The 27,753-nt window shown below is 41.6% G+C and overlaps 1 protein-coding gene across 2 annotated transcripts in view; it reads right to left on the bottom strand.

Moving 5' to 3' along the window:
• RLF (rearranged L-myc fusion) overlaps window positions 1-23,107 on the bottom strand; it is a 49,027-nt gene extending 25,920 nt beyond the window's left edge. Inside the window, exons 1-4 of one of the 2 annotated variants that reach the window (XM_027666533.1) lie at window positions 22,955-23,107; window positions 17,603-17,757; window positions 10,553-10,634; window positions 1,243-1,375 (exon numbers count right to left, since the gene is read on the bottom strand). In XM_027666533.1, coding sequence (XP_027522334.1) covers window positions 1,243-1,375; window positions 10,553-10,634; window positions 17,603-17,757; window positions 22,955-23,107 — 523 coding nt within the window. Of the gene's footprint in view, window positions 1-1,242; window positions 1,376-10,552; window positions 10,635-15,897; window positions 16,068-17,602; window positions 17,758-22,954 lie in introns of those variants that run through there. The other variant, XM_027666534.1, reaches the window with a different exon arrangement.
• Window positions 23,108-27,753: the final 4,646 nt, after the last annotated feature.

Here is a 27,753-nt window from a genome sequence, read left to right as displayed (position 1 = left end):
CGTGGCTCAGGCTGTGGTGCGGTCTCATTGAGTAAAACTTGGTGAGCATTTCTGCATGTTATCACCCTCTTTTATACACTGTTATTAGTATTGTTGCTGATAGTGTTTGTTTTTCTTATCTCATTGCTGTTTTCAAGTAAGTTGTTCTTATTTCAACTCGGAATCTCTGCCTTTGTCTCAATCTCACTGGTGGGCTGCGTGGGGGTGTGGAAGGGAGCAGCTGAGGGAGGCTTAATTTTTCCAGCTGGGTTTAAACCAAAAAAGGGTTCAAATGTTTTTGCCATGTTATTAATACCTGAAGTGAAGGCTAGCAGAGACTGCAGTCCACCCTTTGCTACTCTTTTTTTAATCCTTTTTTTAGCATATGGAAGCAACATATCCTCTCAATAACCATAACACGTTTCTCATTTATTTATTAAAAAGTACTGACATAATGAAGAGGGGCTAGCCAAAGCCAGAAAGAAGGATTCTACTATGGAAGAAACCTTGACTTTTTGTTCTTCTTTAATTTTTAAGAAAATATTTTAAACTAGTCTTCCTTTCTATGTTATTTTTAACTTTAGATTACCAGAGGCAAACTGCAGTCTAATGTACTGTTAATGGAACAGATAAAATACCTGAAAGTACTTAATGGCACCACTAATAGATAAGAAAAAAACTCCAGAGAGTAAAGGAACAGTTTAAGAAAAGATATTCAGAAGACATTACATAAAGTGACACTAAAAATCTCCTTTTTTTCACCTCTCAACACTTTCTGATTAAAGATCTTTTTTCAATAATCTAAATACAATGATATTTCCAGCCCACAGCTAATAATACTTCACAATGCCCTTCCACATAAATTTTTTATGCCTCCCAAAAGCGTGGACACACACAATTCCTCCCTGTGAAACATTCAGGAAAACATTTCAAAGTACAGAGTTATGAGGAACAAACTACCCCAGGGACAAAAGTGTCTGTATTTTTATGATGGAAAAAGAAATAATTATTTTTAAAAATGGAGTTTTGAAATATTCAAGCTGATGGATTGTATAGCCCAAGCAGAGATGAATCAGTCGCACATACTATTCAAAATGCCAGTGAGACAGTTTCATCACAGATGTTATTTAGCAACATGCAAATACTACTGCATAATACAATTTGAAATGCAACTGTCTTATGAATTCAAATCACTGGTTACCCACCTAAACTGAATCAAGTAATTTCTTAACAACCACACATCTCTAAATATCACACTCTTACCTTCCTCGGTTTCTACTGGTTGCTGGGATAGAATTTTAAGAAGAACTGGATTTTTCCACACTCCTTCCCTTGTGATATCCACCAATATTTGGAGGTTGTTATTCCCAAATTCCAGTAAAGCATCATGTGAATCCTATAAAATGTTAAAAAAAGTCATTAAAAGTCTTTGCTAAAAATTAAGCCAATGTAATTTTACATTATGTATCCTATTATTTAACTTTATTCTAATAGTTTCACACCATTCCTCTCTGTCATTACTGCTTTGACATGTTTGCATTGGGATTTTAATAGTCCAATATCCTGTCACTTCTCTAATCCTACAGCAAAACTTCCCAATTTCAGACTACTGAGTTGACTGAAATGCCTTAACTCAAAAAGCCTATTCTGCAGTTGTAACTCTTTTGCAATTTTTATGTTTCTCCATGTACATGCCTATAAAATTACAGGAATTATTGTATAAAAGACAAAGGACGATTTTGTAGCAAAGCATATAGTGCTATTGAAGAACCTGTAATGAAGGCTAAATAGTTTTTAAAGTTAGTAACAAAATGCTGAGAGTGTAAAATTATATATTTAGTGTTAACACTAAAGATGAGCCAGTCAATTCACTTCTCCAAGAATCATGAAAGCCACCACTCATTAGCTGAAAAAAAAAAGGGGGGGGAAGCAATGCAGTGGGAGACTTCATCATTAAGATGAATACATCCTTCTACTGGATACAGAGATGCTATTTCCTTAGAAACTAATCCATGTCCAGTGCGTTTCTGATCCTAGTCTTGATGCTGTGAAGGCTGACCCAGAGACCCTTCACACTTAGCAGGTCTCCATCTGAACTTTACCCATCGAACTTCTATACATATTGCTCAGAGTGATCAGGGCCCTACCACTTTGAATTCTGGAAATCTAAAGAGTGAAGGACGAAGAAAAAAAGGACATTACACAGGGAAAGAAGTCTAGAGCCTAATGCAGAAAAGAAAGCAACTGGAAATAGATTCCAGCTACTTCATATCCCTAGTAGGGAAACCGATCTGGGGTGACCTGAAGAATTAAAATATCACCACGCAGAATTTCCTAACACTGACAAATTGAAGCCAACTAATTGTAAGCAATACACCTTTAGTAAAAATGCTTCTCACAACAGATCTTAAGTTCAGTATGTGGCAATGGCCCCTACTTCTGTTGAGTTGTGTTTCAAGTTGTCTGCACTTTTAACACTATTATTAAGCTCAGGTTTTCTTTCAATAGCCTCTGTTGTATCCTCTAGAGATACTGGAATCAATTCTATGTTCTGAATGATCAGAATTAAATGGAGTTAATATTATGACCACTGGGAATACCAGAGTAACCAAAGAGCTCATGGGCTCTCAAAACACAGCAGTGAACTGCTTCGCACACTCCAAGACAAAAGACGTATGTTTTTCAAGTTCCTGAGTTACCTTCTACAACCAAGGGAATCTGTCATGAAAATGTCCAAGATTTTCCTATTAACCATTCACAGTAAAAGGCATCTTTGCATTTAATGATTAGATGTCCCTTAATAAATCAGATATTTATGTTCAATATCCAATATCAGATGCTAATTTCAGAACATCCTCACTTTTTTAATATAACAATATATTTTATTTATTATACTGCAGTGAACTGTACTCCATAAATCTCTGCACAGGAGAACCTGCATTTAACTCTTGGGCAAAGCATTGCCCCACTATAGAATGAAGCTTTACTCCCAGCAAAAGATTCACAAGTTAAAAATTACATTCTTGCAGTGAAGGGTTCATTTACATTGATCCACAGCCATCTCAATTTTTTTAAAGGATTCCTCTCTAACTATGAAACCATCCTATCAGACATGCTACTTAGAAAATCCCAAATTAAAGTGAAGCACAGTCAATACAGAATTCTTCCCTCCTCACTCCCCCATTACACGTCTGCTCAAAGCATCCCATAGCATACTTGTGTACTATATGTAATAAACTCAAGTATTAGTGTACCACTGAAGCCTACATCCAGAAGCAAGTTCATACAGATCCACTCATTCCTTGGACAGTCTGTCAGTTTCTACAATAGAAAATTTTGTGTATGGACCTCTTCAGAGAGCCTGAGCATAGAGATGACTTTGGGGCACTCTTTCATCAAGTTGAGAACACAGGCAAAGTTAGAAGAACATCGTTCCCAGCAAGTACCAAGTGAAGATTCCAACAACCCAAAGGGGACCATGAAAAAATGTATATACTCCTACAAAGCTCATTATAGCAGACACATTACTGCTTACTCATCTAGCACACAATAAATTGTGAAATATTAGAGGGTGAGCAAGAACACTGGGCAGTGTTCTGCAACACAGGTGTTAAGTGTCTGCAGGAAATCTCAGAAGCAGCCAGGGAAGTCAAGAAAAAGTAATGCATATTTTGTATGGTTTTTTGTAAGCTGATAAAGTATCACCAAATGTATCCCTGATTCCAGAAATGGGTATTACTGTACCCCATACCTAGGCTAATCTTCCTACATTAGTCATGACATTAAAGTAACATGATATCCTGACTCATCTTTAAATAAACAGGATTTCCAGCTATAACCAGTCTTTAAGGTAATAGGTCAGAGGGAAAAGGAGAAAGGAAACAAAGCAAATTATCAGTTGTCACTGTTAAAGTCCTATCTAACCATTCGCCACATTCAGCAGCTAATCAGACTCCAGGTTTCATAAGGTTTGGTGCTTGAGAGGGAGGGACTTGGATGTGGGATATTGCAGAGAAGCTGCTAAGGCTTGCCCTCAGATTATCACTACTTGCTGCTTGCACACCTGGACACTAGTCACACCACAGACTTCAAGGAAATACAAGGCTCTCAAGCCAAGCTGAAGGACATGTGCATCCATCTGGTTTTCTTCACTTTGCTGAGGAAAGGAAGAGCCAAGGAAAGTGAGAGAACAGCTCAACAGGACAGGACATTAAGTAACAGAGGACACTGAAGAGGCTGAGGTACTCAGTAACCTTGCTCAAGTCTTCCTGTTAAGATCTGCACTCTGGCCTTCCTGGTCCCTGTCACCAGTGGCAGAGGTGGAAGCGGGGAAGAGGCATGAATCAGCACAACAGATATGTTAAGATAATCACATTAGCATCCATAGTACCAAACAAAAGCCAAGGGTGTCAATGGAAATTATGGATGTCACTGCAAGTCCTCTACTAGGCTCTGTAAGGTCACAGCCACTGGGGGAAGGTTTCTGGTGACTTAGGAAATCACGAAGAGTGAGAAACCCTGGGGAACTACAGGCCAGTCAGCATAAGCTGTCCCCAGAAAGAATATGGGTCATATTCTCCTGGAAACCACATCCAGCAGTCTGACCACCTTCTGTCATAACAGGCTGCAGATTACATTAGTCACACTTAGAAAGTCTTCTGACAGTCTCCCATAGTATCTTTAAAAACAAATTGTTAAAATAAGGAAAAGTGGACAAAATGCAGGTGAAAAAACAGCTCAACAGCTCAGCTTGGAAGACTTGTGACAACTGTACAAAACCCAACAGGCAGCTGTCTCCCAGTAGTGCTTCTCAGGGGTCAACAGTGAGCTGATACTTTTAACACCTTTATTGTCTGAATAATGAGACAAAGACATTTTCTGCCAGCCCACAGGCCATACAGAACTGGGAGAGCAACTGACAACGGAGGGCAGGGTGGCCATTAAGACATTCAACAGGCTGCAGAACTTCACTGACAGGGACTCACTGAAGCTCAACACAAGCAAATGCAAAGAGCTGCTCCTGACACAACCCTAAGTATCAGTACAGGCTAGTGATCAGCTTGCTAGGTTCCAGTTTGGCACCACAGGTCTCTAGGGTCTGTAATTTAACTGCAGGTCAGCAGTGAGCCCTTACTGCAAACAAGGTTAGCTGTGCTGAACAGTCCCAAACAGAATATAACCAGGAGGTTCATGAAGGGTTTATTCCCTTTAGGCACTTTTGAAACTTCACTGGAGTATAATACACAGCTTGCTCTGTACAACTCATTTACCATAGTGGAGCATGGCCAGCAAAGACCACCAACTTCAGAAGAGAGGCTGAAGAAGAAAATCTAAGACCTGTCTTTCTCTTCATTATATTCCTAGTGAGGGAGTCACATGAAGGGAAATTCTTTAAGTGTGTGTGGGAGAAATGTTTCAATGTTTAAATACTCTCACTTTGAAAGGTCTACCTGAAGTTTGTGCATCCTCCATTTCTTAGAGACACTTAACACTTAGTGGGGCAGGACTCAAGTAACCTGATTCAAGACAGCCCTTACTCTGAGTGAAGAGGTGGATCAGGTAACTGAGCTTCCTTCCAGCTCCAGCTACCTCATGACTCTGCCACAATAGATACCTTCAGGGGACTACAGATTCAAAGCAGTCACTAGACCTACTGAATGGAAGTCAGTGCTTCTGCCCTGCCCGAGTACTACTCTGATTGCAAGAACAAAATCAAACTAAGATCAGAAGTGAGTGAAAAAGCACACATTAGGAGTTCTTTTCAAACGCAGAACTATAGTGCAGGCTTCCACCTTCTAAGAGGCACCAAAGTTAAAAAGTCTCATAGCTGAATGCAACAATCAAGCAGTTTTGATAACTTTTAACCATCTCACCTTCCTTAGTTTTACTCAAGATTTTCTATAAATATTTCCCCAAGGTTGATATTTTTTTTAGATAACTGCTGTAACTGTGCTCCAATTCTTAGCTCCTAGCATACTTGCTAACTGAAACCAGATGTTAAAGACTAAGCTACTCCTAAAAGTGACTATAAAGAAAGTTAAACTAGTGAGTGCGCTATCAGTGAGACTACCCCAAAAATCAGTTGCTGATATTAGTAGAAGAGTTGGTGCTAACTGGTAGATGCAAAGATAGCAAAGTATGATGACCGATTTCTGTCCTTGAGCCTGAAATGTCACTCACAAGGTCAAAGGGAAAAAAAAGTCATTTTGGAGGTCACAGCTGGACCCTGAATTACATGTTCTTGACCAGAGTTCAAACTGCTGTTAGTTAACAGCACTGAGAGACTGACACATGAGGTACAGCACATTAAGGTCTCAGGCTGTGTTTAACCATTTGAGAACATCACTTAAGCAATCCTTACACTCACACAGCTGTTCCTCTTCTCAAGTCTTTGCTTCCTGTGCAAGCTGGATCAGTAAACCAAACTCACCAGAGAGAGCCTCAAGGGAGGAGTGGGGTTTTTTGTTTTGTTTTGATAAAATTAAAGCATGATCAATTCCCCACTTCACACTGAGCTAAATGGCATGCCAATAGAATCAGGCAGGTGAATGATACACTTAGCGCTTAAGTCTGTGCTGCTGCCAAAAGATGCTCAAGTGTAGCCTCAGGACAGCTTTAAAAATGTCAGTGGAAAATAACAAACTTATCTAAACCTATATCCATGAAATATCTAACCACAGTCCAATTTCCATAAGTGGCAGTTATGATCCTATACGAAGTCTATGTATATTATTTTATCCTCAGATCTGGAGGATTAAAAAAACAGTTACAGGTGTGCAGGTAGAAGGGATACTGGATCTTACCTACAAAATCAATAGAAGCTCATTCTGACAACCCCTACTTTTGGCCTTTCCCAACTACATGGCACACAGAATTAAGTCTTTTCAATACAACAGGTTGCCACTGTGCATTCTCCTCCCTCACACTAATGTTAGAGCATTAACCTCTACCAGTCTCAAGAGTAGATCAGGGTAAAGACTAAGTCCAAAAAACCATCAGCATTTAAGAGCCTATGCATTCAAACTTCACCTAGAAGACTGAACTCAATGAGTTTTACTGAGCTCTGTAAAGGCATCCAGTACAGGTGTTATACCTTGGGGAAGGGTGGAACTATCAATCAAAGTACTGACGAATTAGAAGCCTCAGAAACAGCCAGAGCAGCCCACTTATCTGCCACCACCACCAGAATGATGTAGCTGACCAAAAAAAAAAAATAAAAAATTCATACAACTTGGACATGGGTCAGGTACCACTACTGAAAAGACTACTGTCCCTCAGATTATGACATTCTGTGATCCAGACATCGAACACAGACAATGTCTTCCCAACAGCATCTCTTCCCTAATCTGAGGGTTTCAGGACACAGTACAGAGTCACAGTCCAATTATAAGGATCATTCACATTTTAGGGCTGAAAGAACCTTAGAAGGTGAGAAAGAAGGGGCTTATTATAGAAGTAAACTGATTTGCTGAGTCAGCACTGTGTTTGAGATTCAGGGTATCAATACCAAAATACCAAATATGAAATTCACCAACATACATAAGTAACTAACTACTGCCAGTACACTTCCTTTATAGATGCTTACCTGAACTTTATTGGACCTACTGAAGAATAAAAGGTTAATATTAACAGGAATATTTGTGAAAATCTATTTTGAATACATAAAAAATCTCTGAATAAATCTAATGCAACATTTAAGAACACAGATCTCATTAAGCTAGGACACCACCATAAACAGGCCCAGGACATAAAATATTTCATTCCAGATGAAATCAGGACAGGATAATACAGTAAGAGCCTATGGACAATGTCCAGAAGACAATCCTTGGAACAGGTGATTGAAGACACCAAGATTTTTCAATCCTGGCAATTTAAAGCAATCAGCACCTCCTACAATATCACAAAAGTTTTTGGCTTATGATCAGCCTCAAATCACAACTTTTCTAAAGAAAGCATTCATGGTTTTTTGTAAGGCTTGAAGGGAACCCTGTGCCCCAATCCATATTCAATAATCACAATGATATATCTCTCTTCTCACTAAGGTCATCTTTGAATGTGTAGTTTTATCTTCCTCAACCGACCAGACTATATCCATTCCCACAGTATCTCTCCACAGAGTTCCTCCCCCAGATTAACTGAGTTTACTTGTATCAAGAGCCCTGTTTTAATTCTGCCCCAATCTTTTCAATCATATTTGACAGCATTTCCCCAGCTGCATCTGCATCCTTTTGCTCGCTGCCACTGTATAAATCTATGCTAAGACTCCTGCCATATAATCTCACATCTTGTTTTCATTTTGCACAGGCTGCCTCTGGTCTTGATTAGAGATAAGGAAAACTGGACTCATGGGGCTGCAGGACATAACTGCTGTTATTTAGGATAACAGAACAAACAGCTTCAGGACACCAAATAGAGCTTTTGATAGTATTTTGTATATTAAGTTGGACATCAGTGACACTCCACTTTCAGGTCTAGGACAGTCCCCACACCTTGCTGCTTTGAAATGCAAGCCCTTACCTTTCACACTCCTGGAATGAAAAGTTATTTGAAGTTTCACCAACTCTCACAACCTGTGTAGATTGTTACAGAGCAACAATTACTGCAGGCAGATCTGAAAAATACCTCTATTCCACATTAGGAGTTATAGTCCTCAGAAGCCACATTTGTCCCTTTTGATAGGAAAGCAATAAGCACGTTTACATCCATCAGTCTGGGGTAAGTACTAACATAATTTTGCAGTGCCTTACTACTGGATTTGCCTGAAGATTTGCACATTAACATGGTCACAGACTTTAAACCTACAAGACAGCCTAGGAGTGATTCATGTCTGAAGGTTTCTCTTGCTCTCTGTATGACTGCATATTCCTTCTCTGATGACAAGTAAGTTCCTATTATATTCAGGACAGAGTACAAATGTTCTCATTCTCTTATTTCCGCCAGAGTGCTACTTCAAAATCTCATTAGAAGCACCTCTTTGTAAAAGTCCACAAATCTCTTCAGCAAGGTTTCAGAACACCATGTTTAATCAGCTAACTATCTGAACTACAGGGACATTAAGTGAGCGCTAAACTTGGAAGTCATAGCTTCAAAAGGTCACTACGCAAATCAAGTATATATTACTACATCTGGCAGTGGCCTTAGTTCTAAAGGTTGATGTGAGAGATCTGGACTTGCATCACCCTTTGTAGAATCCCAGAAGATAAGGGGCTCATGTGTATGTCTCCAACACCAGTAGCTGGATGCTATGGATTCAACCACGGATTGCTGATAACACCTTGAGAAAGAACAAGATGTGGTTGGAGAAGGGGCCACACAGAGGTAGGGCAGCACTTTTCTGGGACAAACATCCTTGTTCTAGTTCCTGGAGATAAGCACAACACGCAAGAGCAGGAATGAGGCCAAGAAGTGGGGAGGGACTGCAGGGGAGGGATCAAGACCACCCAAGATCCCCAAAGCCTCTGACCCCTTTCCAGAAAGGTCTGAAAAAACTGACTGCACATGAGAAATAATTTGCATAGAAAGTGAGAAACCTAACTCCAGGACTAGGAAACCTGTCTATAAAAAGGTACCCACACCATGCCTGGGTGGCTCTACCAAAATGCTCCTCTCAGTTTAAAGTGACAGGTTTATTAATTTCCAGTCTACTGAAGAGTTTCCACACCTGCTATTTCCTTGACTGCAGGTGAAAGAAAAGTAGAAGCTCCTTCAGAACCTGCATCTTCAGAGCTACTGCAGCAGCAACCAAGCCTCAGGGACTAAGGAAATCCCCAGTCTTAAGGGTATAAGATCTTATGATAAGTACAAGGGCAGCTGCAAGGTCTAAATTCACTTCCACCTACTTTCTGCCAAAGTCTTCACTTCAGTAACTTATAACTGGTATTAGCTTCCAACTTCACCAGTCACAGTTAAAGCCATAACACAGCAGCAACAGAGCAGTCCCTGGTCCTGGAAGGGTCTATCAATATGAAGACAGCAATACCACTCCTGTCTTTAAGCAACATGAGGAACACAAGTTCTTGCAGACAGCTAGGTACTACCTCCAGACTAAAACCCTGAAAACATCTCTACACAGTCTACAGCAGTCATCTTGATTTGAGTGTAGAAACATAGTAGTATGAGTTTGTTTCAGCAACACCTCAGAAGAAACACTTCTAGGAACCACCTGGACTACAGACCTGTCCAACTATTTCCATCCCTCTCAAATCAGGCACAGACACTAACTTGCCTCTTAGACTTCTGCAAAAGCTCTTTTGTTATCTTCAAAGTTACGCTTCAGAGCTGTTACATCACTCCATCTAACTCAGTCACTTAGTCCTTCTCTCACATAAACCACTAGATCAAGATTTGCTATGGTCCTCTTGCAGTTGCCATTGACTATAGTTATAAACCTGCTGTTGGTCCTAAGGCTCCCAATATTGTAGCGGCAGTTAGTCTTTTGTTCAGAAATTCTTGCTACCTAGGTAACAGTAATGCAGGACAGCTGGAATTCAGGGGAAAGATAGAAGAGAAGGAACAGAACAGTAGATTTTTATTTTTAATATGTAAATGCAAAAAATTAACTCAGAACACTTACCTGAATGGACTGATGGAATCCTAACCACACCTCATGTGGCAATTCACTTTCAGGAATTGAAAGCAGTAGCTCAAAACAACTCCTGGAAAAGCAAAAGGCAAGTAAACAAGCTACTTGAACATTCTCTTGTTACATTAAATAACACTTGGCACATATTACTTAGCATTCAGATAAGAAACGATAGTAATACAAACACCTTTGACTGCGCAAATCAATTAATAGGCCAGAAACAGACTGAGAATCAGGCATGATTCTTCATATGGAAAGAGAGCTCTTTTTTACTATGCACAATCTTGTTAATTTAAGATTATAGCTACTCTTATATAAGATAGCCTCTTCAATATGGCTCAGGAACACAGCATCACAGAATTTCTACTCCTTCCTCTCAAAGAAAACATAATAACCGTTCTGAATAAGACTCAATGGACTCCAGCATGGTCTCTTGGCCTAGAGAGAGAATGAAAGCCAGTTTCACCTAACTTAACATTTCCACAGTGATATATGTAAGAAAATAAAACTAAAGAACAGACTGAAAGAAGACACATGCACCAGCACAGAAATGGATCTGGATAACAGAAGCCTAATAGTATCATAAAAAAAACAGACTGACAAGTTATGTCAAGAAGAGCATCAGCACAGAAACAGACTCCTTATAGAGCCTTTGATACCAACTGGGGGAGCATTCTAACACCTATGGCATGAACTGCAACCAGCCATGGTCGGACTGTTGTCTATATTTTTCTCAAACAGGGACTAATCTAACCTTGTATGGGACATGTGGATTACCTAAAACCCTACTGCTGCACAGAACAATTTGTCCTCACGTGCTCATTTTAAAACCAGCAGGGAAATTAAACTCCAAATAAGCCACTCCCCTTCCCCCACACTTTTCAGTAAAAAAGGGACAAGAAATTAGTTGAAATAACAATTTACTAAAAAGCACAATAGCAACAGCAGTACGAACAGCAAAAGTATACAGAAGAGAAGGTGTTTTACGCACAAAAGGGTATTCACCATCGGGAACAAAAAAAACACTTCCCGAAGGCAGCGCACACGTGGTCTCCAGAGGAAGGCAATGCGGCGACTGTTACCACTGCTGCAGCACATGGTATTCGGGAAACAAAAACAACAGGGCAAGAGAGCTCCCGTAGCTTAACGTTTCCCCCTCACTCACAGCCCAAAACCAACAGAAAGCAGGGACAAACAAGCCCTGGAAGCTAGTTCGTCCAAACAGGGATCACGCAGCCACTGGCTGAGCTCAGTTCTCCAAAACTGCCTACACTCCTTGCCTTCCACTCTCCGCTCCGCTGGTGTGTGTTGGGGGCAAAACGTCTGCGCCGGGATGCTGACCCTGCACCACCCAGCCCTCCTGGTTCAGCCACGCCTCGGAGCTGTCCATTTCAGCACCACAGTTCCGTAGTCGCGCTAAGGAGGGAAAACCGGAGGGAGAGCCAGCGGGCAGCAGAAGGGAACAAGGTCGCCGCGGTTTTAAGGCCACAGTCCACTCCGCTCTGTCGAGCGAGGCAAGATGGCAAACTTCCGATTTCCGGCGCTCGGCTTTTCCTGCGAAACCATGTCCCCAGCGATGGCGTGGGTGGAATCGAATAAGCACCGTGGTCACACCCACACAGCGCTAAAATCTCCACCCCTTTTCTCTGTTACCAGGACACCCAATCCAACTAGAAGTGTTAACTATGACACTCTGTCTAGAGATTCACATGATTTGCACACAGCAAAAGTATTTTCATAAATCATAAAATATAAGGAAAGAAAACTGGTCTAAGATTCCACACATAACAAATGCATCGAATTATTGCGATAAGCTACACCTACACTATTAGATAGATCCAACTCATGCTACTTTTTCTTTAAAATCTCCTTTCCCTAGTATTAAATAGAAGAATGACAAGGTAACACATTCAATCTTACCATAGATAGACAGAAGAGCTGAGCTTGGGGAAGTGGAACAGATGGCCATAAAGCAAACACGAGTTTCAAAGCTGCTTAGTACCCACAAAGAATGACTTTCCTTCTTCCTTCTGACCTGATAGATACATTGACTAATAACCTGCCAAACGCTATGCCTTATCAGTTTTCAGCCAGATTCAGCACACATATACCTACACACACACACACACACACAAACAACACCAAATGGACAAATACTGAATATCTGGCCATCCTTTTCACATCTCAGAAGTTTGAATTCACTGCCCAATCCTTTCCCTATAAATAGAAGTTTAGACCTGCAAAAGCTCTAAACACTTTTATTAGACTGGCAGAAAATACACAGCCTTCATCACTGTCATTCCCTCATTTTTCACAAAAATCTCAGGCATTACTATGCTGATGAAAAAGTTGGTAAGAGGATCACCAGATATTCCAACTGTCATAGGTCTCAATTTAATAAAATAATCAGGACTTTCTTTTGCCTAGTACTCAAGCTTGGTAATACAAGCTAATTCACTATCAAAACCAACTTTACAAAGTCTCACAGCACTTGAACTCTATTTTAACATTAAAAACTTCTGAACTAAAACAAAAAAAAACAAAATAAGAAAATCACTAGGTATGTGTCCAGTTTTCATGCAAGTCATACAAAGATTTTTTACACCCAGTACAACATTTGCAAACTTCACAGTCAATGTCCTTGTGAAAAGTCTTTTGATGCACACCTCACTTTCAAACTTGGTCAACCAATCCCACCTACTTCCACTCTCTTAATTCCTGGAATTACTTTTTCTAGAATATTAGTTTTTCATATATATGATATTGGTTATATAAAATAACAGACTTAAACAAAATTATAAAGCCAGTGTTTACTCATCAGTTTTCTATACTTAACTGTTAAGGTGCTACTTGGACAGTGAAAAGATGACTGAGAGATAGACAACAGGTTGGCAAAGGCATATAGTACCTTTGGGAAGCTTCATAAAAGAGTTTGGCAAAATAAACACTTGAAGAAAAGTACAAAGATCAGTGTTTACAGAGCCATTGTGCTGTCTACTCTCTTATATGGATCTGAATCATTGGTCATCTACTGCCACCACCTGCGACTCCTAGAATGCTTCCATCAACGCTGCCTCTGCACAATCCTAAACATCCACTGGTCAGATTATGTGACCAATCCATCTGTTCTAGAACAAGCAGCAGTCACAAGTATTGAGGCCATGTTGCTGAGAACACAGTTGCGTTGGGCAGGGCACATCTCCAGGATGAAGGACCACTGCCTCCCTAAGATCCTGCTTTATGGTGAACTTGCCACCGGCTGCTGCAGGAGAGGAGCCACGAAGAGAAGATACAAGGATTCCCTGAAACAACATCTCAGCCTTGGCCATATTGACCAACATAACTGATCTACTCTGGCCTCCAATCGGGAGGTCTGCAGACACACCATCTATAACGTTGCTGATGCCTTTGAGAACGCACGCAGGATCACCCTTGAGGAGAAAAGACAACGCAGAAAGAATCATGCCCTGGAGAATATACCACCTAAGGAGTCTTTCTGCTGTGCCTTTTGCAGCCGGACGTGCCTGTCTTGTATTGGCCTTTTCAGTCACCAGCGCGCTTGTAACAAACGTGGGTAGAGTCCTCCCCAAATCTTCGTTCGCGAAGCCTGGCCATGATCAGTACCACCACAATGCCTACCTATACAAAACTGAATTCCAAACTTTAATTACAAATTTTGCAAATAAACTGTAATGGGGGCTTGGATGTTTAAATTATTAAAATTATTTTTAAAAAAATTATTCATCTTAAACACTCAACTTGAAAATATCTTTCAGGAAAAGATCTCCCAGATTTGAATTTCTTTACTTCAGAAGAAATAACTCTAGGTAGAAATTATTTGCATAAAATTTTTCTGTAATCACTTTATACCTCATTCCCAGAAATTTTTTTAATTAATTTTTAAAAGCCTTTAGAACTGTGTTCATCATTAGATTGTATTAGAACACTTTTTCTATCCTAATCTTCTTAGAATCACAAAGATGACTAATTATACCTTGGATGATCAACAGGAATAGTTCACTTATTGCCAGGAATTATCCTGTCTTTGTTAAGAGTTGAATTAGCTCAATGATAAACAGCAGAGTAGTAAATGCAAGCTACTGAATCAAACTGCAGCAGTTTATTAGATTGAGAACTACTTTGCTAGACAGACAAACAGCTAACTGTCACATGTGCTTGCTCACAGAGGTGCTATGGTAAGCAAGCACACTCTTCCCAGAAGTGACATCTGTTAGACTCCATAGATAGGACCAGTAGGTGAGACAGAGCTGCAAGCTTCAGGCAGACTGGTCTTATTGTTTCGATCCAGTTTTGCTGCTTAAATCAGATGACATTCAGATCTCTTTTCCCTTTATATGGTTGAAAAAGCATATAAGCAGCTTCTCAAAGTTGTAAAAATGGTAAACTCCCTTTCAATTCAGTGCCATCACAGCACACAGGAGAAAGTAGAAAGCAGTCAAATCTTAGCTACTGGCAAATACATTGTGAATTATGAACAATTCTTTCTATGCTTTTAGCTTGAATCTACTAACCTCGGAACCATATAAAGCATTTTCAGATGGAAGGAAAATTTTCACACTGATGGTAACATGAATGACACCTTGATCCTCACATAGCATCCTCAGAAATAAAGCACAGAACCTTGAGTGAACAATCAGCTTCAAGGGCCTCCTGAGACTCATGACGATAGTCAGCTACCTTCCCAGTCACATTCAAGAAAAAGATTCCTGTCCCCATCCCCCCACCCTAATCATTTGTCAAATCTGTAATCTACAAGAGCAACTTCCCCTTTTTTTCCTAAGGTTAGACAGTGGACCAACGAGGTCTCACACTGCATCAGCAACATGTTTCCTGGGGGGGGGGTACTGTCCTTACATCACATCAGATGTACTGTGAATGCACAATGGACCTGGGCAGGCAGCAGGGAAAGCCACAGTATACTGAGTTTTGCTGTTACTGGCTCACACTGCTGAGAAGGATGTCAGAAGCAGGAAGTTCTTTCCCTCTTCTCCAGGAAGAATGTTGGAAGGGAAGGAGGAGTTCAATAGGAAGTGGAGTACTTCTCCTTTAAATCAGGAAGCTTGTTTGTTTCATTTCTCATCAAGGTGCAAGTCTGAAATGCACAAGTGTCTACAACAGCTGCTGCATAACCCAACTGTCTCCCCCAAAACCACAGTTACACGGAAACAGTACGCTTTCATGTCCCTAACCAGTCTTCTTCTCTCATGGAACTTAATTTTTATGTTTAATTCCCTGCTCTAACTTCTCTGTCCCTCCCTTGGAAACTCTTATGGAAAAGAAAAACATGTGAGAGTCAATTTAGAGAAGCCATTTACCTCACCCTATCTTCAACCTCACTCCTTGTATTTCTCATTCTTTAGATTCCTTTCAAATGTAATCATCACAAGAATAGGGGAGATTCCAGCGAGTCAATCTCTCTACTGTCCTCCTCCACAAGGTTTTCTGAATATACAAGTAACAGCAAACAAAGTCCTCACACTGAAAGCTGAAAGAAACCATATAAACAGAAGCAGAATATTCCAATCTTTCTAAACAAGAGAAAAGCAATTTTTATACAGAATTGGGATTTATGCCCCAAAGTAACAGTGGCAAAATATATAAAAGGTACCCCAGGTACAGATGACCTGCACATATACTAAAGGACAAACTTTTAAAGTGATATGAGAAGAAAACAGAATACACAAGCTAATTAACAATAGTATGATGAAGACAAGAATACTCTATCCATAAAGGGACAGTCTGCAAAAGCAATATAGATATTTTGCCAAAAATACGTGTATTATGTACCAAGTAAATGATTCAGTAGTTAAAGTCCTAAGTTTTCATATTAAGACATTAAGACACACTTTTCCAGATTTCACATGTTTTCCCCTTCTCGACAGAAGGTTTAAAAAACCCCCAAACCACTCACAGTTCACATATTTCTCATAACTAAAAAAAAAAAAAAAATTCACAGCATCATATGGAGCTTTCTGGTTCTGAGTTGTTGATTTATATTGCAAGTTAGTCCATTACAAATAAAGCATCTGACCAAGGAGCTCACTGCAAAAATCCTTCTTGAAAAGAATACTTGAGTTCAGACCACAAAGCAAGCAAGAGGCTGATAACAGAAAAAACAGCTCACTAAAAAACTGTCACAGAATCGCTTTTATTTTCTGTGATGATCTTCATATTCAGAGTTCTAGATCTTCATCCTATCTCCTCGAATGAAACCTTACTAGCAATGAATGACCAGCACATCACAATGACCAGCATGTAGTCTTATCCTTCTCAGGTAGTAACTGATTATAGTCCAGTGCATGTGGAAGCCCTCAGGCTACACTCTTCAATTACAAATATCTGCTTTGCACTTAAAACATACTTTGAGGAACTACAAGTTATCCAAACTCAGCTGATGAACTGTAAAATGGTTCTCTATTCTGTTCCAGGAATTCCTGTACTTTAAGTCCTGTCTACCCACATTTGTCAAAGAGCTCAGACTGAAATCCTATAGTCTGCTTTGCTATCCTACAGCGCAACCCAGACTGCCATGAACACAAACCAGCTTGTCCTTTTCAGCAATGGACACGTTCAGAATGCCCCTGTGCTAAAGGGGACTGGACACATGAAATTGCAAAGGATACATATTTATTAATCCATGTACGAAGGTCTAATATTAAAACTTCTAATTAATAAGCACTACATTAAGCTTTTTCTACAGAAAATAGTAACTTTCAGAATGTTCTAAGAAAGAACAGAGCCTTCCTAATATCTATGTGATCATTAAAATATGGAAGAACAAAGCCTTAGAACTTGTTCATGTTAACTAATTAAATGCTCAAGTACATTTTGTGGTATGATAAAAAATGTACTAAAAACATTTACTAGATAATAAATCACAAGCACAGTTGTCAAATCAAGTATTAAACTTAAACTTATTTCAGCTTTAACATTAAACTTATTTCAACAACTTGCCCTTTAATTTAAAAACTACAGTTCTTTTAAAAAAAGAATAAATTAATATACCAACTCAAAACTTACAGCACTAGCCTGCCAAGTACCAAAAGAACATCTTCACATTCTGTAGTCAAGTAAGGTCTTGCATTAGCAAAGCTTTGGATGGAGATTCGATACACTTCCAAAAAAGGTAAAATATGTTCTGATGCACCCCGACTGCCAGCATACTGGAGTAGTGTCTGAAAGAAAATGAGTTATCATTAGAAGTTCTCATAGCACACTTTAGTTTAAAAAACAAATATCAATATGCAATATCAAACACATACAGTGGAAGAATTCTGGAAGTGAGAATTTTTACCCTGAAGGAGAATTTAAAGTGGCAGCTTTTCACCTCAACTGAAGTTCTTCCTTTTTTCAAATATATTTTTATTTATTTTATTATTTTGATAAAGTTATCAGAGTTTCTACTGGGGAGAAAGCTAGATGCAACTGGCAGAAATGTGAACTGTTAAGTTAAAAACTGAGGGAGAAGTTCTGCACTCAGCTCCTTTTGTACAACTACCATGGAAACAGAAACACATAATTAACACTAGAATCTTCATTACTAGTGAGAATACAGAAAAATAGGAAGAAGTTCAAGATTAAGAACATTACTCCAGATGTAGTATTTTAAAGATACATACATTACTCACACGGCAAACATGAAGCCATCAGAAGGAGATACAAAACCCAGACCAGACCATTACACAGTCATTTTTAAAAGGTAAAATTACCCTAAATTTTACTCCTTGACCATAGCAATCCCACATTATCCAGGCACAGTACTGAAGCAGCAATGTAAAATCTAGCCAGTTTAAGAGAAATCACATCAGCACAGTGACTACAGAAGTATCTCCCAACTTCTTAAAAACTTACCTCCACTCCCATGCTATGCTCTGACAGGCTATGAAGTACAATTTGAGAACAAGTATGGCACTGAGTTGAGGACACCTCAGCTCTACTGACAGCTTGCTTCACAAATAACAGCCCTTCCCTTACACCTTCAGAGCAGTGATGCTCCTGTTCTTACCAGTTCTTACCCTCTTCCCATGTGGTACCCTCCCTAGACCAAAAAAGGTACTAATCTTGATTAAGGTCAGCTGCAAAGATAATAAAAAAAAATGAATGAAAGAGACTGTACTTTTTGGAACCCTTAGGGACAAGACTGCATGGGAAAAAAGTTCAGAGTGATCTGCCCTACAGTCCAATACAAGCTAAATTGTCCTAAGAGGAGTGTGATGGTCATATCAGTTTTCAAATCACTTAAAGCTGAGACTCTGATACAACAAATTTATTTTAACACCTTAAACAAAAACATGATCATATCAGATGGTGACTGGATGGAGGACATTACTGAACAAGCCCTACTATGAGCTTAATAAAACCAAGTGCAGTCATTATAATGGCTAGAAACTTCTAAGACAAAACCTACCTTCCAGCACAGAAAAAAATAAGTGGTCAGTTAGATGCTATTTTATAGCCTATCTGGTGTTATGTCAGTAATCTAACTATACAATACTAGTCTTAGCCTAAAAACAATGCAGATATCCACTAGGCCAGCACAATCATGTGTTATATTTAAGAAAAAAAAAATCTATTAAAAATACCATCTAAGAATCAGTAAAAATCAATATGCTTTGTGGACTGTTCTCCAAGAATTAGGTAATATAACTCCTGGGTGAATGGAAGCCACAAACTTTCCAAAAACCCCACACAATATTAATAAAGACATAAGGAGGGTGGGGGAAAGGCAGATTTTCCTTAAACACAGCACAAAGATAATTAGTGCAGAAGCAAATGACTAGTAATACCAGTCATCATGCTTATCTAACAGACTAATGAAGGATTTGATAATATAACTCAAATCATATATGGCTTTATAGCATTATATGACATTCAAAGGCTGTCAAGCTTTAATTCCCCAGAGATGCTCAACTGATGACTATCATAAATCAGTTGTTTGGTAAACCCAGCAGTAACACTACCATTATAGCAACTACAGGAAAAGATCAAACTTACAAGTATCTGCACTTACCTAAAAGTACATCCATTAAAACCAATCTATTTAAAAAGTCAAATTCAGTGCTCAATTATCTTGACAGACACTTTGATCATAAACTACTTGGTCTGTGTAAAAGATAAAACACTGCAAAATATTTCCTAAGATTAAATAAATGTACTAGAAAACACTGCACCCTTACTCAAGTGCAATCACAGCACCGGGATTAAAGTCTTAAAGCTAACATTAGTAATTCACTGAGTAACTATTTATGAGAAACTTCTCCCTAAATACATAAACAATGGTTTCAGTGTACAACACAGATTCAAGGCCACAGACTTATTAATAGCTTGAACTTCAAGGATCTGTAGTTTTGAAAATACTGCCATTAGCATACTGACAAGACAAATGCAGTATTTGTATTAGAGGCTCTTCAAAGCTCTTCTGCTCTTTCAGAAGCAACATTAGTTTAGTAACCCACTAGAGATTTCTCCTGGCAGTCCGTATAAAATATATAATTGAAAAATTATTAATATGTCAGAATTAGATAATCTACATGTTTAAGGAATAGTCAAGCAATAATTTAGAGGCAATTACTACCTTACAGTCCAGTTGCCTGAAGAGAGTATTCAAATATTTAAAGTCTAGTTAACACATGCCCATTTACACTTCATCACACTTCATCCTGTCCTCCTCTTTGACTCCAATGACACATCTGATTGAAAACTGGGTTGAGAAGTGCAGAGACCACATCTACCTAATACGTAACCTACAGACCAGCCTAGGCCCTCAGCACTGCACAGATTCTCATGTTCCACAAATGCTGGTGCACCTGCTTTGCTGCATTTCCTCAAAGCATCATTTTTTTGCTCAGACCCAATTTAAAGACGAAGATCTCCAATTTTCCTGACCTGCTATTACAGCTTTAAGCCTCTGTTTAAGAAAAACACTTCCTTCTCTTCTTAAGCATATCCAGTTGCAATCAACAGTCTTCAATGCACCACCTTTAAAAATTTCAGAAAGCCAACTGCAGATGCCATGTTTTAATGTCCTACAACCTATGCTTCACTGATAAATGTTCTTCATATCTGTGATTGCACAGCCTCAAACACCCTCCTAGTCGTCCTAAGCTGGCTGTTTGGGTACATACTGAGCTCACCAACAGATGTGTTTTTCCCAAGGTGAATGTGCAAAGCATATATGCCTATACAACATAAAGCTGCTGAGTCAACCCATTATATAGGCTTTGAAAGTTTCTTTGTTGCATTACTCTGGACAATAGTCCTACTCCCCTGCTCAAAAATAGGGATCTTCAAGGAAATTGTGTCATCCATCATCATTCCCAGGAAAAGCTACTGGAAAGCTGCACAGAGCAGCACAAGTTTATATGTAGTAAATGAGCATCCATATAGCTCAAAGCATAGAAAAGTTACTGATTTGGTTCACAGTTTTCTGTGTCTGACAGCCATGGTAATTTTCACAGCAAAACTGAGCACTATCAGGTCCCTTCCTCAGCTGTACTCACAGGATGGGAAACTTAAAACATTTCAGTTCCACTTACGTCATCTACCTTCCAAACCCAAATTCAAGCCCAGCTAAATTCAGCTTCTCTCTAGGCACATTCTGCTGTAGTTTAACAGGCTTATGAGAAGACATCAGCGGTAGTCTCTAAGTCATAAACATAAAACTAAGCTGAGCCTTCTAAATTTCACTTAGGGGCAGACTGAAATTATTAAATTGTCACAAACATTCCCAGTCAGAAGGAGAAACCAAGATGTAAAATTACATTCTACTCACAGTAGTCTAAATGCTCAATGACATCACAAATTCATCCCCTGTTGAAGTTGCTGAAGGACAGACCAGCAGTTCCATGTTTCCCATGGTATCTCCTGGTGTATGGGCATGACAACCCACGCTCCAAGACTGATGGTAAACCAATAACAATCTTTTTCATTTTTATCTGTGCTATCATAGTGTTCTAAATGAGACTACAATAGCAGCACAAGGACCTAGAGAGCTATGTTTTTTGTGGGACAGGGTTTAGGGTTGTTTGCCTTTTTGTTTGCCTTTTTTTTAGGTAATAGAACTATCTTTCACCAAACTCTACCAATCAAGTACCTCCAAAGCTTCTTCTGTACCAAATTAACCTGGGCAACTGGACATGTACATACACTGATCATCTTGACAACCACTCCTAAGCGTTAGCTTAGTATTTATGTCAATGTTCCGATGCAATAAACAACACTGGGAACAATTTCAGCAAAACCTGAAACATGGAAAGAGTCACACACATTGTACTGGGCTCCGTGTCAGTGCAAGGTCACACATCTTCACTGTATGCTGAACTTGGGACACATACAGCAGTATGCAGCAGCACCCTGCAGTTTGAGAAGCAAGAGTTTTGAAACCTAATAAATACACTTATTCTGTTGTTTCAATAAGTGATGAGCTAAACATCCTCCTAGAATGGTATGGCAAAGCACACAACCTGTGGATGCAAAATGGAAGACTGTGAAGGGTAACACCACTTCTACATAATCTGTAACATACCAGTAGACTTTTTTCTCTGATTTTGCCATTCTCCAGTCAAATACTATGACTTTATCTGCTGAGGTGTCATTATACTAGCTCAGAAAACAAGCTTTTAATTTTTTACTTTAAAACGCACAGTCTCTTCAGACTCAACAGAGACAACTCTCCAACCTAGCAACCTAACAATTTTTCAACCTTAGAGTTCACAGTAAATGATGATGTAGAGGAAGCAAAAATTAATTAACCACTAACTTATTTAAGAATAAACTATCTCTAATAGTGTGGCTTTAATCAAGTTCATCTCTTCTATAGGAAGTTAAGGTCTCGATTCAGAAAATGCTGATCTTAGCCTGTGTTGCATTAAGCAAGTATTCAGACAAGACCCCCGAACCACAGCTCATTCAGTGATTTAAGGTAACAGCAGGCCCTCACCAAGCAAGCACTGCTTACCCGACGGCAGATCTTAACCAAGGTGGAACGCAGAGATTTGATCCCGAGGCAAGTGAAGCACAGAGAAGCGGAGGTCTCGGAACCGAGCCAAGACCACACCGAGAAAATGCGGTGCGGCCCGCCCGCCCCAAAGACCCTCCCGAGAGCCACCGCATATCGACGGCCACTGCATGTCCCGGCCCGAAGCGCTGCCAAAGGCCAAAGGCCCCGGGTTGGTGGCCCACGGGGGGCCCTCGGCAGGGCGTGCACGACCCCGCTCAGCAGCCCCGCACGGTGTCGCGAGCCCTGCGCTACGCAAGCTCCAGAGGAGCGAGTGGAGTCCCCGAGATGGGACCTCCGGGCCTGCCCCGGCCGCATCCCCGCCGGCCGCACCCGGCCTGTAGCCCAGGCCGCGGCCCGCCCCGCTCGGCCCCTACCTGGCAGAAGCCCCGGCAGTAGGCCCGGGACGAGGCCTCCGACACCTCCTGCTCGCGCAGCTCCGCCTGCAACTGCCAAAGGCGGGTGCGGAGCGCCGGCACCACCCGCGGCACCTCGGGCCGCGCCGCCGCCTCGGCCTCCGCGTCCGCCATCCGCACCCGGCCCCACTGCGCGTAGGCACCACTCACGTGACCGCGGCATGACCTCATCGGCCCGGGACGGTGTCACGTGACATGCGCACGTGACGTGTCGCTCTCCGCTCGAATCGCGCTCTGGGGCTAGGAGCGGGCGCGGCCCCGCGAGCTGCGCCACGTGACGCGCCGGGAGCGCGCGAGCCCGGAGGGGCGGCGGTAACGGCCCAGGAGGGGCGCGGCACCTGTGAGGTGACAGAGACAGGGGAGGGTGCGCACTGTCCAGATTCAACTGCTTAACTTAGATTGCCGTTATTTTAATCTCCGGTTTAACAACACAATGTTGAAAGCAGAACATTCGTGACTCGAGGACAGCCCCAGAGGGGCTGGTGCCCAGACACGAGAACGGGGAGAATGGTAAATAGCTTTTACCAAGAGCTTCAGCATGACTGGTGACACGAGATGCTGGGCCCATGGGTCAGGAAGCTCTGCAGTGAGTTGTCCTGAGCCCTCTGGGTGACAAGTTGACTTGCTGGGGTAAAAAAATGGGCAGGACGAGCAGCAGAGATTGTGAAACCTCGCAGGAAGTCAGTGCTCATCAGGCTTGCTTTTACCCCATCTGACTGTAAAGGGAATTCCTGAAGGCCACGCAGAAGTAGAGGCTGAAGTGGTGTACAGCTGCCCAGCACACCCAGGTCAGAAATCTACTGAGAGGCATTTTGCCTACCTTCATATGTCTTAGGAATGACATATGCTTTCTGCAGGAAAAAAGAGACAAACAAGGCATTTTCCTTTCATTCTAGGCTGGGCAGCTCAAAGGTGTGATAGTTCCTTTTTTGGTTTGAGAATTTAGGTCAGGGAGGCCCCTGGCTTGTTTGCGAGCATGCGATTGGGGTTTCTATCCTCCAATGAGATGAGAATCTTTCTTTTTCTTTTTCATACTCTGCCTGATTGGGCATGAACAGTCTAAGCACATCTATGTCAATGTGATAAATTACCTTGGTTTTTCCACCTCAATCTGCAAGGCAAATGAGAAAAGGAGAGGAATGGCAAAGTCAGGAAGACCTGGGGTGAATTGAATGGAATCATCTGGGAAGCCTTCCCTAGCTGCATGCATGTTGTATGATTTCAGCCCATAGCTTTGTGGTACGGAGCAAGTGGAGTACTTAACATCCAGAGAGATGGGTGAAAAATAAGAGGTGAGTTAGGAATAGCAAAACTATCCTCTTGTAGATTTAAAGTGAAAGGGGGCCTTAAGAGATGTCCTGGGAAGGAGAGAAGAGATATAAAACAAGAGCCTGGAACTCTCAGGCCACAGATCTGCCCCTGAGCTTTTGCACATCCCCATTATTCTCCTACAAGTTAAATGGTTCAGTAGTTTTCTTGTTGGGAGAGGATGTTTCCAATACCAGTCTGGGTTTCATGATAGGGTGAACAGCAGCCTGTAAATATGAGAATCTTCTGGGGAGGGCTCTTGTTCCCCCTCCAGATTGGACCCATTCCCTTTTCCAAAATCTAGGAAAGTCCCCTCCTTGAACAAGACATTATATGGGGCCTTGGATACAAGGAAAAACTTTTTAACTGTGAGGACGACCACACAGTGGAGTAGGGTGCAGAAAAACTTGTTCCATCTTTGTGGATCTACCATGAGGACACCTCTAATAGCAAAGCCAACAAAGAACAACTTGGACATCATACCAGCTGGTAGGGCAGGCTGGCTTGTGCTAGGCCTAAGGACAAACTCTCTAACACTGTAATTTCAGTATTAGAAAGCAGGCATTACTTTATTTCAGCGCTGGGTGGAGCATGGGGGAATCACACCTCCTAACATGCACACCCAATTATCAAAACTTTTAACTATTTATACATTTTAGCAGACAAAGGTTTTAGAGTTCACTGGCTGCAAGTTACATAGTTCTCTTATTAATTAGTATTCTATCTTCTACTGGTTAATAATTCTCTTACTTCTTATGCTCATTAGTTGACATGCTCAGTTTCTCTCTTTTTTGGATCAGTGGGTTTCTAGGGTCGGTGGTCTGTGAGTCGGTGGTCACAGTTTCTGCCTGTCAAAATTACCTTTTACCCACTTGGAGCTGATTTCAGCACAATTACTGAGTTGGTTTTATTAATTTCTTCCTTATCTGGAGAGTCCAGCCAAATGTCCTTGTGGCCCATAAATTCTGCATTGCCTCCCTCCACAGGTCTGAAATCACTGAAGTATGTAACGCCCTAAACTTTAATTTGTTTTTCTGACACATGGACATCACTCAGAGCTTGCTTGTTAGCTGCTATCTTTTTCATGAATTAAATTTCCCTTCTTGTTGATTACGTTTGAAAGTTACAAAGACTAAAGAACATCCATTCTTAAGAAAGTTTTTGCATATTTTACATTTTGCAACAAGTAATCAGGATCTTGTTTCACTTGTAACTCCCTGAGCAGATTGTTAACTATTTCTGACTCTTGAGATCAGAAGAGTCAGCATCAGCAAGACTAATTGCTATCTGTTACAAAGATTTTCAACAGACCAATGGGTAACATTAGTCCTCGTCTTCTCTCTCGCACAGTGCTGAGGAGGGGACCCCAACAGTCTGCCAGGCACACTTGACCAAGCACATCAGACTCTCTGTTAATGGTAGGCCACCGTCGCCTGCTGCCAGGCCCTCCACATTCCAGCAGCTCCCCTGCCCACCACCCCCAGGCTCTGAGGGAAAGCAGCCAACTGTGTGATCCTGCAGCACAGATATCACAGGGAGCAGCTGCAGTGAGGAGCTGAGCTGGGAGCCAGTGTCTGTGGCTTTGAGCCTCATCTTTCTTCCAGCAGCTATTTGGAAAGGAGAGAGGAGGACAGATCCTTGTAAAAGGGCCTCTTTTCCATTCCTCCTCTCTAGTGCCTTTTAACCTCCTGTCCTCTGCCCAGGCTGGGTCCCGCTTCCCGCTGAACGGTAGCAGGGATAGGGGCTGGGGCAGGGGCTAGGACTGGGACAGAACCAGAGGAAGGAGCTCGGCTGCACTGCCTCGCACAGCAGGGCCCAGCCCTGGGCAGATGGACGGAAAAATGCAGCAGGAGAGATGCTCGGAAGGGGGCTGCGAGGACACCTGGAGGCAACGATCGGACATTGCAGGAAAGGCTATGGCAGTTGACACCTTGGAATGTACGTCCATCCGTGGACTGGCTTGGGCTGGGAACCAGCTCCTTTCCGAACTGGGAGCTGTCAGAGGTGGTAACCCCCAGGATCCATACTGGGACCAACATTGTTTAATATCTTTGTGAGCAATCTAGATGATGGGACCAAGTTTCCTCTGATGATGCCAGAATGGGGAAGTGGACAATTTGGAAGGGAGAGCCACCCTGCAGGAAGACCTGGATAGGCTGGAAGAGTGAGTTCACAGGAACCATATGAACTTCAGCAAAGACAAATGGGAAGTCTTGCACCTTATGGGCAAACATAATCCAGGAATGTAGCACAGGCTGGGGAGCAGCTCTGTGGAAGGGGCCCTGGGGGTGCCTGGGGGTGGACACTAAGCTCAGTGTGAGTGACCAGTGTGCTGCCACAGCTGAGAGCTAGCAGAATGCTGGGCTGCATCAGCAAGGGCATCACTAACAGAGAGAAAAGTCATTGTCCCACTCTATTCAGCGCTTGTCAGGCCACACCTGGAATACTCTGCACAGTTTTGATCCCCACTACCCAAGAGGGAACAAGACAGGCTGGAGGGGGTCCAAGGAAGTGCCACAAAGAGGATCCAAGGGCTGGGAAGCTGCTGTATGAGGAAAGGCTGCAACACCTGGGTTTGTTCAGTCTTGAGAAAAGAAGGCTTAGGGAATGAACCCAAGAGAAACAAGTGATGCAAAATAAAAGTGCTCACCACCCTCTGACCAATGCCCAACCCATCCCTGAGCAGTGACTGATGGCTCCCTGTCAGGTCCCCCCCAGATCCTCTAATCAGGGTGTGACTGCTTCCATGAGGGATACCTGGGGTTTGCTGTTCACCTGAATTCTTCTGTTCCTTACAGCCCCCCTTCCCAACATCTCTCCTGCTGCATTCTACTGCTACACCTGGGGCTGGCAGCCCAGCTCTTCTCAGGCATGGCCAGCCTACACAAAGGATGAAAGATAATGGAAGCAAACATTCATGGTTAATTTTTTCTAAGAGGCCTAGAATCAGACTGGGCCAAAATAATTCTGTTGTCTTTTTGTTGTTGATAGTACTGGTGACAAACCAGTTTTAAGAACATATCCATTAGTTGGGGGTATTGAGAAAGATATGGGCATTGTTGAACTACAGTCTTTAAAAAACCTCTTGGCACCAGCATGTTCTGTGGGATCAGTTCACGGTCTGTGGGCTCAGCTGTCTGTGCAGTTGTCCTAGTTAGAGCAGCTGGGACCAGTTCATCACTGTGTGGGTGTAACCCAAACTGTGTATTCTACACCCTCTGTGTCATTTCCCAGGAATCGTTAACAATAGACCATTTGCAGCAGCTGCCCAGAGCACACCTGACCCCTCAGGCCATAAGCTGGGTGTTAAGAAGCCTGTGAGATAGGAGGATGTTCCTATCCTCACACCAATGACTCAGGTGTGATGACTCCCCTCTGGGGAGGTCATCAGCACCTCCACACCCAGCCTGAGGGGTCATGTCTGCTAATGGGCCACCAAGGATTCCAAAAAT

Source organism: Corapipo altera, unplaced genomic scaffold, assembly GCF_003945725.1.
Source record: "Corapipo altera isolate COAL_440 unplaced genomic scaffold, ASM394572v1 92, whole genome shotgun sequence".
In the NCBI taxonomy this organism is placed as follows: Eukaryota; Metazoa; Chordata; class Aves; order Passeriformes; family Pipridae; genus Corapipo; species Corapipo altera.
This window is presented reverse-complemented; position numbering and strand designations above follow the sequence as displayed.